The sequence below is a fragment of the Microcaecilia unicolor genome, chromosome 8, assembly GCF_901765095.1.
Source record: "Microcaecilia unicolor chromosome 8, aMicUni1.1, whole genome shotgun sequence".
NCBI classification, from domain to species: domain Eukaryota; kingdom Metazoa; phylum Chordata; class Amphibia; order Gymnophiona; family Siphonopidae; genus Microcaecilia; species Microcaecilia unicolor.
In genome coordinates, this window is record NC_044038.1 from 110,676,586 (window position 1) to 110,694,585 (window position 18,000).

Sequence of the window (18,000 nt, forward strand, 5' to 3'; positions counted from 1 at the left end):
GGCACACACTATTTCTTAAAGAGTGCTTACTATTTCCACATAGTACACAATACTTCCAAAGAGTGTGCTGTAGGGGTATTTCCCTGTGATCTCACCTGAGCTGGTCTTGGTTCATACAAGCCTAATGCATCATGTTACAAACAAGGTGGCTGCTACAACCTCTGACCTGAACATCTCTGTGTCAGCAAGATCCAGTTTTCAGCTTTTGTAAAATCACTATCTGGCATGTTCCATCCAAGAATATCACCACCCCTTTATCTCCATGAGAAGCTGAAAAGGGAGTGAGACCATGGCTCCAGAAAGCCTGGTTAGAAACAGAGATGCAGACCAGAAAGTTACCATTTTCAAGGTCACAAAACAAAGGACTCTTCTTGCCCATGCAGTGAGCTGGACAGGATCAGGATTGGTTCTCTGCTGTCACTTGACAGAGAGGTACTAAGAAAGCAGGAACTGAAGAGAGTAAGTTAGTTGGAGACCATCAGAGAGTTTGGACTGACAAGAGAATGGAGAAGACCTGAAAGAAACCCAGCAAGGTTGGAAGGCTCAGTGTGAGCGAGAGACTTTGTTGTTCTAACCTTGTGAGCTGCATATCTGGTGAAAATACCTTTGGGTTCAGCTATACCAGCTCGGAAATACGGCACGGAGTGACTGACACCTGCTATCTGCAGAGAGACCCTGCACTACATCTAAGACTGGCTCGCTGGGGAGACAGCTAGAGTCTAAGAAGGAATCTACATCTACCCCATTGAGAGGCTGCCAGACAGCGTGGTGAGATACAGTGATTTACTTTCTATTGTCTGGGATTAGTGATTGATGTTTATCTAAGAAAGATTGGTTACGTCATAGCTCCTGGTCAGGAGATTAGCTGCTAACCTTTGTATTTGGCATAAGAACCGTAGTTTAGGTTACAAATCAGGTTTGTGTAATTATCTTGTAGTCCAGGAAGAATCATTTCGTATAGTCTTTATTCCGTAGCAATCTAGTTCTTTTATTATTATCAGCAAGTTACATTTTTGTATTTTGCTAAGCCTTACTACAGAGTGATTCTATATTTGTACACTAGTAAAAAAGCCCCGTTTCTGATGCAAATGAAACGGGGGGTTAGCAAGGTTTTCTTCTGTGTGCATGTGGGAGTGTGTGTGTCCCTGCCCTCTCTCCCTTCCCCTGTGCTGTCTATCCTCTCTGTCCCCTCCCCCCTCAGAGTCGAGTCCTTCAGTGTTACGTTTCCTGCTGTGCTGTGTTTGTGTTACAGAGATAGTGAGGGCTTCTGCCCTCTCTCCCCTCCCCCCTCTGAGTCCTTCACTGTTACAGAGAGAGCGATTTGATTTCGTGCTTTGCTGTGTTTTCCTTCACTGTTTGTGTTAGAGAGCGAGGGTGGGGCAGATACTCATGGGGAAACCGGATATCTCTCCCCCTTCACACTTCCGACTGGAGGCTTCATTTAGAACATTGGTGGTGGCTTTTATATATAGAGATTTTCTTTATCTATAATAAATCTAATATATATATCAGCTTTGGCTTTGGTTTCACTTCTCTATTAAGTCAAGTCTGGCTAGGTGCCAGAAGCAAGGCCCTTGTATTCTTTCCCTTAGACAAGAGTCCAGAATATTTGCTTGGTTCTGCATCATAGGGCCTTGGAATAAATAATCCGTTGGGAGTTGTTTTTCCTATAAGAATTATATATGATTTATTCTACCTACAGTGCACTTTTGATGGCAAATGACAAAACACAAAATGTGTTTGTTTCTGCTTGTTTCCATTTGGTAATGACTTGGAATGACATAGGACATGTCATTGACTTTTCATGTGTCTTTGCAAATTACAACTCATTACTACTGCGGGGAGTCTACCTGTGAGATCTTTCGTTATAGGACCACCGGTACATACAGCTCTGTGCAAAACTACTGTCACGGTTTGTCTATCTATATTTCTACTTATCTGTTTCTATACATACGCTACAGAGTTACAAAAAATGAAACAAGTCACCTGAAGCAAGACTTGGCACAATTAGACCTAATTTGGGTCCAAACTTTTCATGCTCATTTTAAATTTTAATTAACCTACAATACTTTGTTATGTTAGTGCAATTAGGGACCTTTGGTAAATTAGGAGCTCCAGGCACCTCAGCATCTCTCACTGGGTTCGTTAGACTGTGGGCTGAGCAGCAGAGCTGTAGGAGAGAATACCTGGAGGGAGAGAGAGGGAAAAGGAAGAGAGAATATCTAGAAGGTAAGAGGGAGGAAAAATTGTCTGGAAGAGAGAGAGAGAATTGGTGGATAGAGAGAGGACAGAACTTCCTATTGGAAAGGGGGCAGGGGTGCCATCCACAATGTCTGTTCAGGGTGCCCCTTCCCTAGATTCTGTAGTATATCACTGAAGTTAAAAATCTACTCACATCAGCTTTTCGGTTCCCCGGCCACACAGACCTGAAATTAAAATAATAATAATAATATCAACTCCAAGTCTTGCCCAATATGATTTTACATAAGATGGTTTTCTATCTCCTAATATAAAAATTCTGATCATAATTTCTAACTCTGTTTGAAGTTATTCATTGGCCAATGATACTGAAATGGTGCAATAAACCAGGTACTTTTCTGTTTCAAATAGGGACAAAATGACTAATAGTGATGTTCATTCCTTTGAAAAAGACATGATAATAATGAACAGGAAAAACTATGAAATGTCAATTTTTTTCTGGGGTTGTTAAATTTCAGGCTTTTTACCTTGGCACTTACTTGGATGCCCAGGCGGGAAAAACAAAACGAGAACAGTCCTCAGGTTTGGGCGCCCTCTCCAATAATTCCTAAATATGTTGCTTTAAGCTGTGTTTCTAAGCCACCTGCTATTAAGATTCCAACTCCTGCTATCCAAATCTAGGTTATACCTACTTGCTTTAGTGTTTCCTGCTTCCAAGACTCCTGCTCCTGATATTTCTGTCCAGAGACTTCAGCTACCTTTGGTTCCGTACAACGGGGGGCTGGAAGTGAAGGGGGATTGATCCTGCCACAACAGTAAGTGCCCGGGGGAATTGGTTGCCTCCTCTGTTATGAGTATGTGTGGGGAGATATATTGCCTAATGCTGGTACTGGGGGAGGATCAGGGGTGGATTGTGTTATATTCTTAGGGAATATGGGTTTTTATCAGTGGTTTGGGTGGTCATTGAGGGGTTGCAGTGGTTTGCCATGAGCTATTTTTTTAATTGGCGGGGGTGGGGTGTTAGAGGGGTTTGGTAAAAATAATTTATGATAAGCTTTCTAGCCATCTAATGTGGGGTGTTGATACTCCAGATAAGTAAGGATTGTTACAATTATCCAATTCTGCTCAGAGGAGATGAAGACTTATCAATCCATTGAAACGCTGATCCCTTTTCTAACTACTTCACTTTGTTTTTATGAACTGTTTGCCTCATTGTTTTCTTATCATTTCTTTTGTATAAACATTATTGGAGTGCCTAATGGGAACTTTATTTTAATTAAAAACTGTCTTCCAGTTAGCATTTGGCCTTTGAATTTACTGTGCGTATCCATTATTAACTATCATCTTTTAAGACTCCATTAGGGGACCCTTATTAGTCTGTGTGTATTGAGAGAGAAGGTTGATTGAGAGATTTGAGGTTTTTAACCGTAGACCTTATGTCGGGTTCTCGAGGCAGAACCGGAATTCGTGAGCCCTTGGGCCACTGCTGAGGAGCGGCAGAGGCAGGCAAGACCACCCTGGAACTGGATACAAGGAAGAGCAGGACTGGAACTCTGGACTAGAGTAGAACTGAGGCAGGCAACTAGAACAGGCAGAACAGGAACAGCTTCACCTGCGCTTGACCACCGTTCCTCAGGAGTTGAGCTCCTAAGTGCGGGTGGCCGGCAGGACTTGCAGGACAGGGCAGGAACTGAAGACCCAGAGGACCCACCCTGGGTCTAGGATACACGAGGGAAGCTTGGCACAGAACTAGACTAGGACTGAAAGCTGCTACGCAGCCACTAAGCAAGAAACACAAGACAGACTGAGCAGACGGGATGTGCACAAAGATTAGGCAGGAGCAGGGGCTAGGATATACATACAAGCTTGGCAAAGCAGAGGCTAGGAGGCACATACAGGCCTGGCAGAGGCAGGGGTCAGGAAACACATACAAGCTTGGCAGAAATGGGGTTCAGGAAATCCCCTAGCTAGGCAGAAGCACGATTCAGGATATACACTCAGGATATACACTAGCTAGGCAGAAGCAGGATACAGGAGATACCCATAAGCTGGGCAGAAGCAGGGGTCAGGACATACATACAAGCTTGGCTGAAGCAGGGTTCAAGATATGCAGACAAGCTTGGCAAAAGCACACAGAGAGTATCAGGGTTCAGACTATAGTCAGAGACAGGCAGCAAGCAGAGAATATCCGGGTTCAGGCAATAGTCAGAGACAGGCAGCAGGCAGAGAATAAACCAGGCACTAGCAGAGGTCAGGGCAATGGCTGAAGCTTCAGGAGCTAACAGCCACCGACAGGGAACAAACAAAGGCTGGAAGCTAAATAGCTCCAAACACAGACAGGGATCAAACAAAGGCTGAAGTTTCAGCAGCTCCCAACACAGACAGGGAACACACAAAGGCTGAAACTTCAGTGGCTCCAAACACAGAGTGTAGCACCAGAAGGACTAGCAGTCCACAGACACACAAGCAGAAGGGCAGGAGCTCACACAAAAGGACTAGCAGTCCACAGACACAATAAGCAGATGGGCAAGAGCCCCAGAGAAAGGCTATGTAGCAGCGCAACAGTATACTGACTAACCTGACGACCTTTTGGCATAACACAATGCAAAGGCCCTGAATGCCAGTACAGCACTTCCTTATGAAGGCTCTCACTGATGATGTCACCTACAGCAGGGCAGAAGCAGGAAACACACTGACACCAAAGAGAGGCTTGACACACATAGGAAGTGAACACACAGGAAGGACAGACAGGAGCCATCTTGGAAGCTGGAACAGAACAGGCAGAAGCCATCTTAGATGCTGGCTCCCCAGAGAGGCATAGCCCACACAGGTGAGGTCTAGTGAAGTAATCAGCACACAGAGACAGAGACAAAACTAACACAGAAACAGACAGAAGCCAGCACAGATGTTGACCCCCAGAAATAAGGTAAGTCTGAGGGTGGTCACGGCCACAAACGTGACACCTTAATTAAATTGTTTGTATGCTGTATGGGCCATCCTTCAGCCCAGTAAGTGAAATGGCTGCTGCACAGTTATCCTCAGTTCAAGGGAACAGGAGACTTATCCACATATTGAGACCAAACTTTTGGGAAAGAAGAATCTTGTGTGTTCTAATAAAAGATAAGGGATGAGGGAAAAAAGGCTATTTAGAACCTGGAGAGTCCAAACGTCTACCAAAGTTTCTCAAGTTAGTTGAAGAAGTGTGTTTTGACACGTCATTCCCTTTGTCAATGCTTTGGAGGACTGTTTTCATTTTCTTATACAACTATATGAAATTTGGTATTTTTGACTTTTCTGCAAATGTTTTAAAAATTTATTAGAACAATTTACTGGTACAGACATATTGAGAGACTATAGGGCTCACTTTCAAAACTACTACTAATCATTTCTATACTGCTACTAGACATACGCAGCGCTGTACACTTTATGTACAGGTACTTTCTCTGTCCCTAGGGGGCTCACAATCTAAGTTTTTTGTACCTGGGGCAATGGAGGGTTGTGACTTGCCAAGGGTCACAAGGAGCTACAGTGGGAATCGAACCCAGGTTACAAGGATCAAAGCCTGCTGCACTAACCATTAGGCTACTCCTCCACTCAAAAGATTACAACACCCTGATTTTAGACGTTTTGTACCACAGTTCATCCAAATTTCAAGGGGGAGTGATGGGGGCGCATTTTGGTTGGGACCTAGGTGGACATGGGTGGCTCCAAAAGATAGATGTTTTTCTGCAATAATGGAGGGAAGGGTTAGGATGGCCGTATTAGTTGAAGATTCAATCCTTAGGTATGTAGATAGCTGGGTGGCTGGTGGATGTGAGGATCACTTGGTACGAAGGGGATGGACCTCACGTGTCACCTCGATAACATTTTAGACAGTGCTGGAGAGGAGCTAGCTGTCTTGGCACATGTGGGTACCAACAACAAAGGAAAATGTGGGAGGATGGTTTTGGAAGCCAAATTTAGGCTCTTAGGTAGAAAGCTGAAACCCAGAACCTCTAGAAGTGCTCCCCGTTCTATGCGCAGGACCAAAGAGGCAGGCAGAGCACCGAAGTCTCAATGTGTGGATGAGGGAGGAGGGATTTAGATTTGTTAGAAGCTGGGCAACATTCTGGGGAAGGGGGAGACTATTCCAAAAGGATAGACTCCACCTCCACCTTAACATGAATGGAACCAGGCTGCTGGCACTAACATTTAAAAAGAAGATAGAGCAGCTATTAAACTAGAATGAGGGGAAAGCTGATAGTCATTCCGGAGCACATGGTTCAGAGTGAGGTATCCTTGGAGGATACTATTATAAGAGACAGTATTTCAGGGGCACTTCAGGTCTGCAACACTTGCAACAAAGAAACTTTGCAAACTGCTCAGAACACAGCAGCTCGACTCATCTTCGGTAAATCGAGATTTGAAAGTTCGAGCCCACTACGTGAGAGGTTGCACTGGCTTCCTGTGAAGGACCGTATCGTTTTTAAGATCTGCGCGTTGGTGCACAAAATAATCTATGGAGACGCTCCTGCTTACATGGACACTCTCATTAACTTGCCGCCCAGGAACTCCCGCAAGTCAGCTCGCTTGTATCTCAATCTCCACTATCCAGCTTTTAGGGGCCTAAAATATAAGACTGTCTATGCTTCCTCTTTTTCTTATCTTAGCACTCAATTCTGGAATGGGCTGCCCCAAGTGGTCAAATTTAACCCAGATCACCCGACCTTTAAGAAGCGGCTCAAGACCTTCCTTTTCAGTAGAGCATATGCCATGAGCCCTCCTGGTGTCGCATCCTTCTGAACCATGGCTGCCATAGCGACTAATTGTCACCTTCTCCTCTCTCCCTCTCCCTCATGTTGTTCCTCTTTCCCTCCTATGACACTAATTACTGTATTTTGTATTATTGTTGCTTAATAGACTATTGTACGCCACATTGAGCCTGCCCGTGGGTGGGAATAATGTGGGATATAAATGCCATAAATAAATAAATAAATAAACCAGCAGATCCAGAGAGAAAATACATACAATGTCTTTATTAAAACAAAACCTGATGTGGTCCACAGGGGCTGCACATGAGACAATTTAAAACATTACACACTCAAAGAGTGTGTCAAAGATTCTTCTATGCATCTAAGAGATAACCTAAAAGAATCCTGCAACAGCGTTCCAGTGACACAGCACACGCTGTCCTTTCAGGAACAGCAGTGTTTAATGTTTTAGACTGTCTCATTTGCAGCTTCTGTGTGGGTGAAAAGTGGACCACGTCGGGTTTTGCTTTAATAAACCAACAAAAAAAGGAGGTAAAAGACCTCACGCACCATGAGATATAGAAAAAAAGTGAGGATAAACCAAGGAGGAATACCAAAACTTTATTAAGGATTTTCAAGAAATGACCCGACACGGCCGTGTTTTGGCCCAAAGGCCTCAGGGGTCTTAATCAATCTCAGGTGTAGCAGTGTAAAGAAATACACCGATGAAAATTTATGCTCAATTATTAAGCAATCCAAAGCCTCCTTCAATCTCTTCTCTGTGGAAAATGGAGTATGGTCCGTTGAAAAACTATAACTACGTCCGGGGTCGTCTCCTTCCCTCCAAGTTCCAGGGTCATCCCCTCCCTCCCTCTGAGTTCCAGGATTGTCATCTCCTCCCTCCCTCCGAGTTCCAGGGTCGTCGTCCCCCTCCCTACCTCCGAGTTCCAGGGTCGTCCCTCCCTCCGACTTCCAGGGTCGTCCCCCTCCCAGGGTCATCGTCCCCTTCCCTCCAAGTTCCAGGGTTGTCCCCTCCCTTCCTCTCTCTGAGTTCCAGGGTCGTCCCCTCCCTCCGAGTTCCAGGGTCCTCCCCTCCCTCCCTCCGAGTTCCAGGGTCCTCCCCTCCCTCTGAGTTCCAGGGTCCTCCCTCCTTCCAAGTTCCATGGTCCTCCCCCCCCCCTCCCTCCGAGTTCCAGGGTCCTCCCTCTCTCCCTTCCTCTGAGTTCCGGGGTTCACCCTCTCTCCCTCCCTCCGAGTTCCAGGGTCATCCCCTCCCTCCCTGTAAGTTCCAAGGTCGTCCTCTCCCCTCTCTCCCTCCCTCCTTTCCTCCCTCACTCCAAGTTCCAGGGTCGTCCCTTCCCTCCCTCTTACCACACTGCAAATAGAGGAAAATATTACTACACTGGAAATACAGAAAAATAAAGCAGCCAATGTTGTTGTCATTCCAGCGATGTTCCTCTCCTGCGTGCTGCACACTAAATGAATGACCCCTTCTCCTGACGCTCCTCCCTTCTTCCCATACACTTCCCTCTGATAGGTCCCTCGACGTCGCGTACCGTTGTCTGGCAAGTACACAAAATGACCCCTTCTGCTGACGCTCCTCCCTTCTTCCCATACACTTCCTTCTGATAGGTCCTTCGACATCTAGTACCGTTGCCTGTGAACTGTTCAACGTTGCCTTCACTCTCACTGTTCCACCCTCGACATCATCACGTTTTGACGTGAGGGCGGGGCAGAGAGAGATGTGACAGACTTACGAATGTTATGAACCCTTCACTGAAGCTACGGAGTCCGCTTCAGAATGTTGGAGGTGCGTTTTATTATAGTATATATATAAATATATATATATATATATATTTTTTTTTTTTTTTGTGAGACTAGGGGGCTCATTTTCAAACATAGGGATAGAATGAAAAATAATAGAAATTTAGGCCTTTTAAATCCTTAACAAGCACAGATCTTTTATAAAGTTTCTTGGTGTAGAGGGCATTCAAATTTTGCAAGTTAATAAAAAAAACCCTGCTTGGCAGCAATCTCGATTGCCTCTGCTAGAGTAGGTGTATGAACTTTCGACTCGGAAAGTTCTTGCACCACTAGATAAAGAGGAACTTGTGACTGACTATTGGAGTAAGGTGTGGGAGTCAGGCATGGTTGAAAAAGGCTGCCACAGCGGTTGGGTCCAGAGGCGGGCGAGCTTCATATAAAGCTGCAAAATGCTCCAATAAGATTTGACAGCTCTGATTATAACATAGACAGACTGTGCCATTCAGTACTCTTACCTGCTTGGTTGACTCTCTACAAATGTATTATTTCTTTCAGTTGGTAGAGGTCTTTGGTTTCTTACTGAATGGTCTACAGACTTGTCAATGGAAGGAGGCCTAAAATGAAAAATAAAGAGTTGAAACCATGTTTTACTTTATGGGCCAAAGTTAAGGATTGGGTAGAACTGGGCCAATGCACAAGTCAGTTTATTGGTGCAAATGTAGGGAGGGAAAAAATTCTAGAGAAAAACTGCAATAATCAACTTCTGCAGAAAACTTTCTGCTCATTGACATCACCGCTGATCTGTTAAAACACCCTAAGGCTTATGTGGTCAGAATAACTTCAGCAACATTCATATCAGGGCTGTGAGCAGCCTTGTTTTCAAACCAAGAAACTACCAAGCACAATGAGACAGCTGCCAACACAGCTAAGAGACTGAAGAGTTAGCTATGCACACTGCTATCACTACCCACCTGCTAAAATATGCTGAGATTGTTGTAGGTGGTTCACTGCTAGAAGCTTGTGCATCCTAGTTTCTTAGACAGCTGCCGGAGCGCCTATAATGACCTGGATTTATATTTGTTGTTTTTAGTTGGTAAGGGATCAGAGCAATTTGACTTTAAATGATTTAGTACTAAGAGAGCATATAATGAGCAATGACCTGACATTCCTGATTCTAAATTAAATTTTAGAATAAGAGTGAAGAGTATTTTTGTTTATCTTTATGTTTTATTTTCATAAAGACAGCCATCCATAAGAACATCAGCTATTATACATATTATACATGTTACTCTTTTATGTTTCAACATTTTTATTGAAGACATAACATGAACATTCTTACAATCATTGATAGCACATCTGCCAGGCAAAAACTATACAACAATCTGTTATTACTGTCTCCAAGAGTTTTTCTTTTCCCCCTCCCCCCATTTTTGTTGATACTTATGCTTTGTTATCATCTTAGTGTGTTGAGGACCAAACTTCTTCCCCTATGAGACAAAGAATCTACATAAGCACCCCAAATTTTCATAAATGTTTTCTTTCTTTTTAGTGAACGTTTAGCTTCTTTGGCTTCCCACGTCATTAACTGGTGGACAAGATTCCGCCAGTGCCAATAATCTGGCCCTATATCATTTGTCCAGTTTTGCAAGATACATTTCTTTGCCAGCAAGGCAACTTTGCGGAAAAATAAATTGTGCTCTGGTATTTGACCTTTAAATGATCCTGGTAAATTTAACAACATCTGCACTGGTGTACCTGCTACCTTTCGACCTAATAGTTGTGATAGATAGTGAGTTATTTTCCCCCAAAACCTTCTAATCTTCCAACAACTCCAAAAACTATGATAAAATGTGTTGTCTGTTCTCCCACATCTCGCACACAAGGGCGTCTGCAATCCCCCGAATTTTGCTAATTGTGCAGGTGACATGTATGCTCTATGTATAAACCGGAATGCACATTTCCTATATTGAGCTCCGCTGACCAATTTTGGTATCCCCTTCAGTTGCCTCTCAACATCCCATAACAATAACTTGACTCCTAAGTCCTTCTCCCAGCGTTCTTTCAGCTTTTTAAAGTCTTTGAGTTTCTCATATGACCACAACGCTTTATGTATCCCTGAAATTGATGGCACTTCTTCAGAAATCTCTATGAAGAAATTTTTTAGTTTCAAACCCTGTTTCTGTTCCAATTGGCCTTGTTCTATTGACTGAATAAAATGTTTTAGCTGACAGTGTGCAAATGTATCACCCCATTGAATTTTATCTGTATCCAACAGCTGATCTAAAAGGTTTTATCTTTCCATTATTGCCTATTACATCTTCCAGACATTCCAAACCTCTGTCTTCCCATCGCTGAAAGACTAGGTTTTCTATACCTGCTTTAAAGGTTGGGTTCCCTCTGATTGTTAGTAGTTCTGTTACCCCTCTCCCCATCTTCAATCTGCTCCCTAAGAATTGCCACGCTCTCCTCAGCGGTTTTAACAGTAAATTGTCCCTGTGTATCTCGGGAATCTGCGTCGTTTCTAATTGTATTAGGGATTTCAATCGCAGCGGTTCAAAATATTCCTGTTCTAGTTCTAATGGTGTGTAATATGTTGTTCCAAATATCCAATCCCTCACATGCCGCATTAAGCAGGCCATATTGTATAACTTCAAGTCTGGTAATCCTAGCCCTCCCTGCTGCCAATTGCCCATCATGAACTGTTGTTTCATCTTAGCTTTCTTATTGGCCCAGCAAAATTTCATTACCAGCCTAGTGAATATTTTCAGGTCTTTCCCCAATATACATATAGGTATGGTCTGCATGACATACAACCACCTAGGTAGGATCACCATACGAATTAGGCATATTCTACCCATCAGCGGCAGTTGCAGCTGTCTCCAACTCTCCAATTGTTGTCGAGTCTGAGTCAACAGCATCTTAATGTTAAGTGAATATAGTTCTACCACTTCTGGCGTCAGCTCTATACCCAAATATCGAAATGAATTGGTTGCTCTTCTCAATGGGAACGTTCCCGGCCAGGACGTTACATTCTGTATATTACTAACTAATGCTTCTGATTTCTCCAAGTTTAGTTTAAACCCAGAATAGGTTCCAAACTCTTTAAACACCTCCAGTAGTGCTTGCAAGGACTCCGCTGGATTTGTGAGCATAACTAACAAATCATCTGCGAAGGCAGCTAATTTGAATTCCTGTTTCCCAATCAACACTCCTCTTCTGGCTGGCATCTCGATAATATCTCTAACCAATGGGTCTAAATATAATGCAAAAAGAAGTGGCGACAGGGGACACCCCTGCCTAGTTCCTCTTTTTATTTCAAAGTCCTCCGAATAGTTGTCATTAACCATTATTCTAGCTTGAGGTGATGTATATAATGTTCTAATTGCTTTAATGAACTACCCTGCAAATCCATATTCATTCAGCGTGGCAAACATATAACTCCAGTCAACTCGATCAAATGCCTTCTCGGCATCAAAGCTGATCATCAATGTTGGCCTTGATTCCCTCTTTACATGTTCCAGCGCTGCGATGATTCTCCTTAAATTTTTAGCAACTGATCTTCCCTTAACAAATCCCATCTGTCCCTCTTGCACTAATTTTGGTAATACGCGACTCATACGTCCTGCCAATATCTTAGCAAATATCTTCATTTCACAGTTCAGCAGGGAAATGGGTCGATACGACTCCGGCAATGTAGGATCTCTCTTGGGTTTGGGTAGCAAAATAATTTGGGCCATGTTCAATTGTCTGGGAAGAAAGCCTTTTTCTACCCACCCATTAAAAACCTCTACCAATGCAGGTTGTATGTCTTCCCCTAATAGTTGGTAAAATTCTACTCTTAGACCATCCGGTCCCGGCGCTTTCCCTGGTGTGCTATTAGCTATTGCCCAGTGTACTTCTTCAATACTTATTGGTTCGTTTAAAGCTTTATGTTCCCTTTCCGAGAGGACTGGATGGGTTACCCCCTCTAAGTATAGGTTGCTCGGAAGACCTGATTCATTTTCTTCTGTATATAAGTTCTGATAAAAAGTTTTAAAAATATTTTGGATTTCCAAATCTGTATAACACATTTTGCCCGTCTCATCCTTTAAAGTTATAACCCTTCTCGATGTCTGTTTCCGAGCAATAAGTCTGGCCAACATCTTACCGCCCTTACTACCATGCTTATATAATTGGAACTTATAATAAGCTTGTGACTTCATCTCTCTCTCATGGATAAGGGTATTTAAAGCCACTTGAGCTGACACAAGTTCTTTCCTCATTTGAGCACTGGAAGACCTGTCATACTTCTTCCGCAATGTTACAATTTCTTTCTCTAGCCTCAGTATCTCTCTGTCTCTTGCTTTTTTAAATTGGCTTACATAGCTAATGATCTCTCCTCTCAGGACCGCTTTTGCCGCCTCCCAGAATACTATTGAGTCAGAGGCTGTGTTCTCGTTAAAATGTTTATATTCCTTCCAACTATTCAACAAATGTTCCCGAAATCCCGCATTATGGGTCAAATAGCTTGTGAATGTCCATTGCTTAAATTTACCTCCCGCCTCCCCAGGGTTCCAATTCGCCCAAACTTCCGCATGATCCGATATTGCATACAGTCCTATTTGGGTCTCCTGTACTTCTCCCATTAATGTGCGTGACATCAGCAGATAATCTATCCTTGATTGTGTGTTATGTGCTCTGGACATATGTGTGTAATCTCTATCTTGTGGATGTAGAACTCTCCAGATGTCCAATAGGTCCAGAAGGGAACATAAGTTCGGTAGTCCCTTTGACATCCAGTGAGTTGGTGTCTGTGTAGCATTCGATTTATCTATCTGCGGGTCCCATACTGTGTTAAAGTCTCCTCCCAAAATTAATCGGGAAGAGTCCTCTACTATTAAATGCCCTAGTAGCTTTTGATAGAATTTGGTATCCATTTGATTTGGTGCATAAATGCTACCCAATAATATCTGTCTCCTTGCCAATAGTACCTTGCAAAAAATGTACCTTCCCTCTGAATCTTTAATTACATTACAAATCCTGTCCACCACCCCCTTCCTTATTAGGATGACCACTCCGCCTTTTCTCCCTCTTGCTGGTGAACCAATGCATTCTCCTACCCACCATTTTTTGAGCTTATCATGTTCTGTCTCATTCAGATGCATCTCTTGCAAAAGAGCTACATCCGCTCTGATTCTCTGTAGATATTTTAGTATCTTAGAGCGCTTCACTGGTGATCCGATGCCTCCCACATTCCAGGTCACTATTTTAACCATCTTTCATGGGTTGTGGTGGCATCCGATCACCCACAAAAGTTCTTTATCTTCCGGGAGTAACCACCCCAGCCTATGGTTCCCCCCTCTTATCATGTAGTCCCCACACATTCTCCTATGCTCCATAGTACCATTTTTCTCTTCCTTATTCTTTGTCTTGCTTGAGTCTATTTGCTTCTCCATGAACCCTATCTCTCCCCAACTCGTCCCCCCCCCTTAACCTCCCATCCCTCCCTTCTATTGCCCCTCCTCCCATGCTCCCTATTATCCCTCTGTGCTTCGTCCCTATTTATGGGACTAGTCACGTTTACGCCCCTCTCTACATTCCATATAATTGAGTATATATAACAAAGTTTGCTTCCCTCTTATTTAGGTGAGCCCTTATATTTAATTCTCCTCTCCATCCTCTCTCTCCTCATATTCAAGTGTACCTCTTCTCTTAGTCATTTGGTCTATCATTTTTAAATAACTTTACTCAGTATAACAGTATTCTCTACAATGAGGCAATGCCATCTCCTATAAATGGGAACCTTATATATTATATGTAGTAACTCCAACATTAACAAATAACGTTATGACTCCATTAGTTAGTCTAATGCCTTTTCCATAACCTGTATATATATCATTACCAACTCTTCCCTCCTCTCTGTCATAGAAGAGGGATAAGGTCTTGTATCTGCTAAGCATTGTCCTCATAAGTGTTCAATTCCAGCTTGTCAGGTAGTCCAGCCGTAACTCCTCCAATGTGAACTCCATGAGATATCCAAATTTCCGCTCTGGTTGGTTAGTGATATTGTCTGTAGGTGCCTGCCTTGGCTCCCGTCCTATCCAATCAGCGATTGTAATCCAAAGTCATGGAAACGGCTGATCGAGATGTCTCATCATCCTGCTATTCTTATTATAGTCCGATAAGCTTCTTCTGCAGTGCATATTTGTTGTCAAAGCCTCAGTCATGGGTACTTTTCTGAGTTGCAGCCTTTCATGATCTACCCTGAATCATGTCTTCAAGGGCGCTTGGCTCCAGTAATCGGCTTCCTGAAAGTTTCAACTCGTATTTCACCTGTCACTTAATTTTCAATTTTGTAATCCAATACACTCCAGTTGCCTGCATTATTCAACGGATCCAGCTTATGCGCTCACTTTGCGTCATTCATCTCCTTTTTTTAGTTTGTCTCGTACTTATTGTTGGGCCTCTGGGACCGATTCACAAATTGTACCAAAAGGAAAAAGAAAGGAGAGATAAAAGGAAAAAAAAAATAAAAAATGAAAGAATCTTAGACCCCTTCATGAATGTCCGTTGACATGCGTCCCTGAGCCTCCATCGAGATCCAAAACTGGCCAGATAATCATTCGGTTCCAATGTTTGCCATGTCCCCAGAGTCTGGCTACCGGGGTTTCCAATTTTCCCCAATCAGCCTTAATCAGACCAAATTCAGGATATCGCAATGTACCATTGAGGTCATTTTATCCAAAGGTTTTCAACTTCCTTAACTCAAATAGTTTAACATTGTCAGTAATTTAAATCCAACGTATTCAACTGTATATGCTCCATGACCTTCCCAGTTACCGCACTAAGTGTTAGTCATTCGTCTCCTGTACTCAATATTTGTCTTACATATTGTTGAGCCTCAGGAACCGTCTCACAAATTTTAACAGAGGATTGGTAAAAGATCTTTAACTTTGCTGGATACAACAGCGCAAATTTGATCTTATGCTGCACTAGTTGCGAGCAAGTTGGTGAGAAAGCCTTCCTCTGTGCGGCAACTGCAATTGAGTAGTCCTGGAAACAGAGGATTTTTTGATTGTTATAAGTCAACACTGCTCCACCGCGTATAGCTTGCATAATTGCAGTTTTATGGGCAAAGTTAAGTACCCGGCATATCACTATTCTGGGTCTACCTGCACTTTGTCGCATGGGGCCTACTTGATGGGCTCTCTCAATAATTAGGGGCCCCATTTCTGATTGCAGCTTTAGTTCTTTTACTAGCCACTTCTCCAGGAAAGGGCGAAGCTCCCTTTCCCCTAGATCCTCAGGCAGCCCGACAAAACGTAAATTATTGCGTCTAGACCTGTTCTCCAGGTCTTCTATCTTCTCGGCTTGTGTTTCCACTGTTTTTAGCAGTTTACCATACCTCTGTTCCATGGCTGTAACTTGGTCTTCCAGGGCCCCCGTTCGTTGCTGATAGCCTGCCATATCCTGGGTAAGTTGCGTCATGTTGCTCTGCAAGCCTGCTAGTTTGGAGTCCAGTCCCTGCAATTTCTTGTCGAGAATAACTTCCAGGGCTGCTGTAACCTCTCCCACTATTTCGGCGGTCCATGCAGAGCTAACCGACGAATTCGATGGGCTCGCCGGCGCTGCCACCTTGTCTTCTCCCGCTTTTCCTCTGTCCTTATCTTTGCGAAGTGATTTCGCGGCCATTGCTACTTCGGACACCCGATCTGCGTTGGTAAGCGATCAGGCTAGTCTCGCGGGTGTGTTGCTACCAGTTCTAGCCGTTTTTCCGTTTTGCTTCGAGGGTTTATAGCTTGGAATGTGAGAGGGAGCACGGAGCTAATCTTTTAGCGACCACTCGCGTGCATCGCGTCACGTAACCCTTCATGTTACTCTTTTAAATGGAGGAGATTTGCCATCTGGTGTGACAGCAAGGCCGTAGATCCCCTTTCTTGTCCTACACAGACCCTGCTTGAGTACCTTCTACACTTATGAGTCTGGTCTCAAGACCAACTCTGTAAGGGTTCACCTTAGTGCAATTCGTGCTTATCATCAGTGTGTAGACGGCAAGCATTTAGTTGTTCGCTTCATGAGAGGTTTGCTTTTATCAAAGCCCCCTGTCAAACTTCCACCAGTGTCATGAGATCTCAACATTGTTTTCACCCAGCTGATGAAAGCTCCTTTTGAGCCACTGAATTCTTGCCATCTGAAGTACTTGATCTGGAAGGTTGTTTTCTTGGTGGCTGTTACTTCAGCTTTTTAGGTAACATATAGTAACATAGTAGGTGACGGCAGAAAAAGACCTGTATGGTCCATCCAGTCTGCCCAACAAGATAAACTCATATGCGTACTTCATATGTATACCTGACCTTGTATCTACCATTTTCAGGGCACAGACCGTAGAAGTCTGCCCAGTACTAGCCCTGCCTCCCAACCACCGGTGCTGCCACCCAATCTCCGCTAAGCTTCTGAGGATCCATATTTCTGAATAGGATTCCTTTACGTTTATACCACGCATTTTTGAATTCCGTTACCGTTTTCATCTCCACCACCTCCCGCGGGAGGGCATTCCAAGTATCCACCACTCTCTCTGTGAAAAAATACTTCCTGACATTTTTCTTGAGTCTGCCCCCCTTCAACCTCATTTCATGTCCTCTAGTTCTACCACCTTCCTGTCTCTGGAATAGGTTTGTTTGCGGATTAATACCTTTCAAATATTTGAACATTTGTATCATATCACCCCTGTTTCTCCTTTCTTCCAGGGTATACATGTTCAGGTCAGCAAGTCTCTCCTCATACGTTTTGTAACGCAAATCCCATACCAATTTTGTAGCTTTTCTTTACACTGCTTCAATTTTTTATGATTCTACTGAGACAGGCAGGGGAATGAGTGAGACTCGCTTCTGATTGGCCTGTCAGGGATTGAGCTGACGTCTGAAGCAGCAGACATGAGAAGTCAGACTTACCTCTCCCTATAGTGTTAATTCCTGTCAGCTAAGCTCTGGTTTTCTTTCTCTGGCTGTGCTTGTGGCACAGTGTGTATTTTAAGAAGTTTTGCTTGCTCTCCTTTTTGTTTGTGGTCTGTGTGTGTGTGTCCTTGATTGCTTCTCTGCAGTGCAGCTGGGTCTGTCCTCTGCCTCGTTTCTCCATGCCTCTGTTAGGCAGCCATTCTGTCTGTGGTAAGCTTGTTCCTGCGTTGTTTGTTTAGTTTCCCTTTATTCAGTGTTAATACTTTATGTGCAGAGCTTGGTATTTGCCTTCTGTGAGCCCTGCCTCTGTTAGGCAGCCTTACAGTCCGTGGTAAGCTGGTTCCTGCTTTGTTTGTTTAGTTTCCCTTTACTCA

General features: G+C 43.6%; 1 protein-coding gene across 5 annotated transcripts in view; it reads right to left on the reverse strand.

Moving 5' to 3' along the window:
• Window positions 1-18,000, reverse strand: part of LCP2 (lymphocyte cytosolic protein 2) — an 888,998-nt gene that overhangs the window by 278,602 nt on the left and 592,396 nt on the right. For 3 of the 5 annotated variants that reach the window (XM_030211062.1, XM_030211061.1, XM_030211065.1), the window contains 2 exons: window positions 9,209-9,307; window positions 2,396-2,426 (listed from right to left, as the gene is read on the reverse strand). In XM_030211062.1, the coding sequence (XP_030066922.1) occupies window positions 2,396-2,426; window positions 9,209-9,307 (130 nt within the window). The remainder of the gene's footprint in view (window positions 1-2,395; window positions 2,427-9,208; window positions 9,308-18,000) is intronic. The other 2 variants (XM_030211064.1, XM_030211063.1) reach the window with 1 other exon arrangement.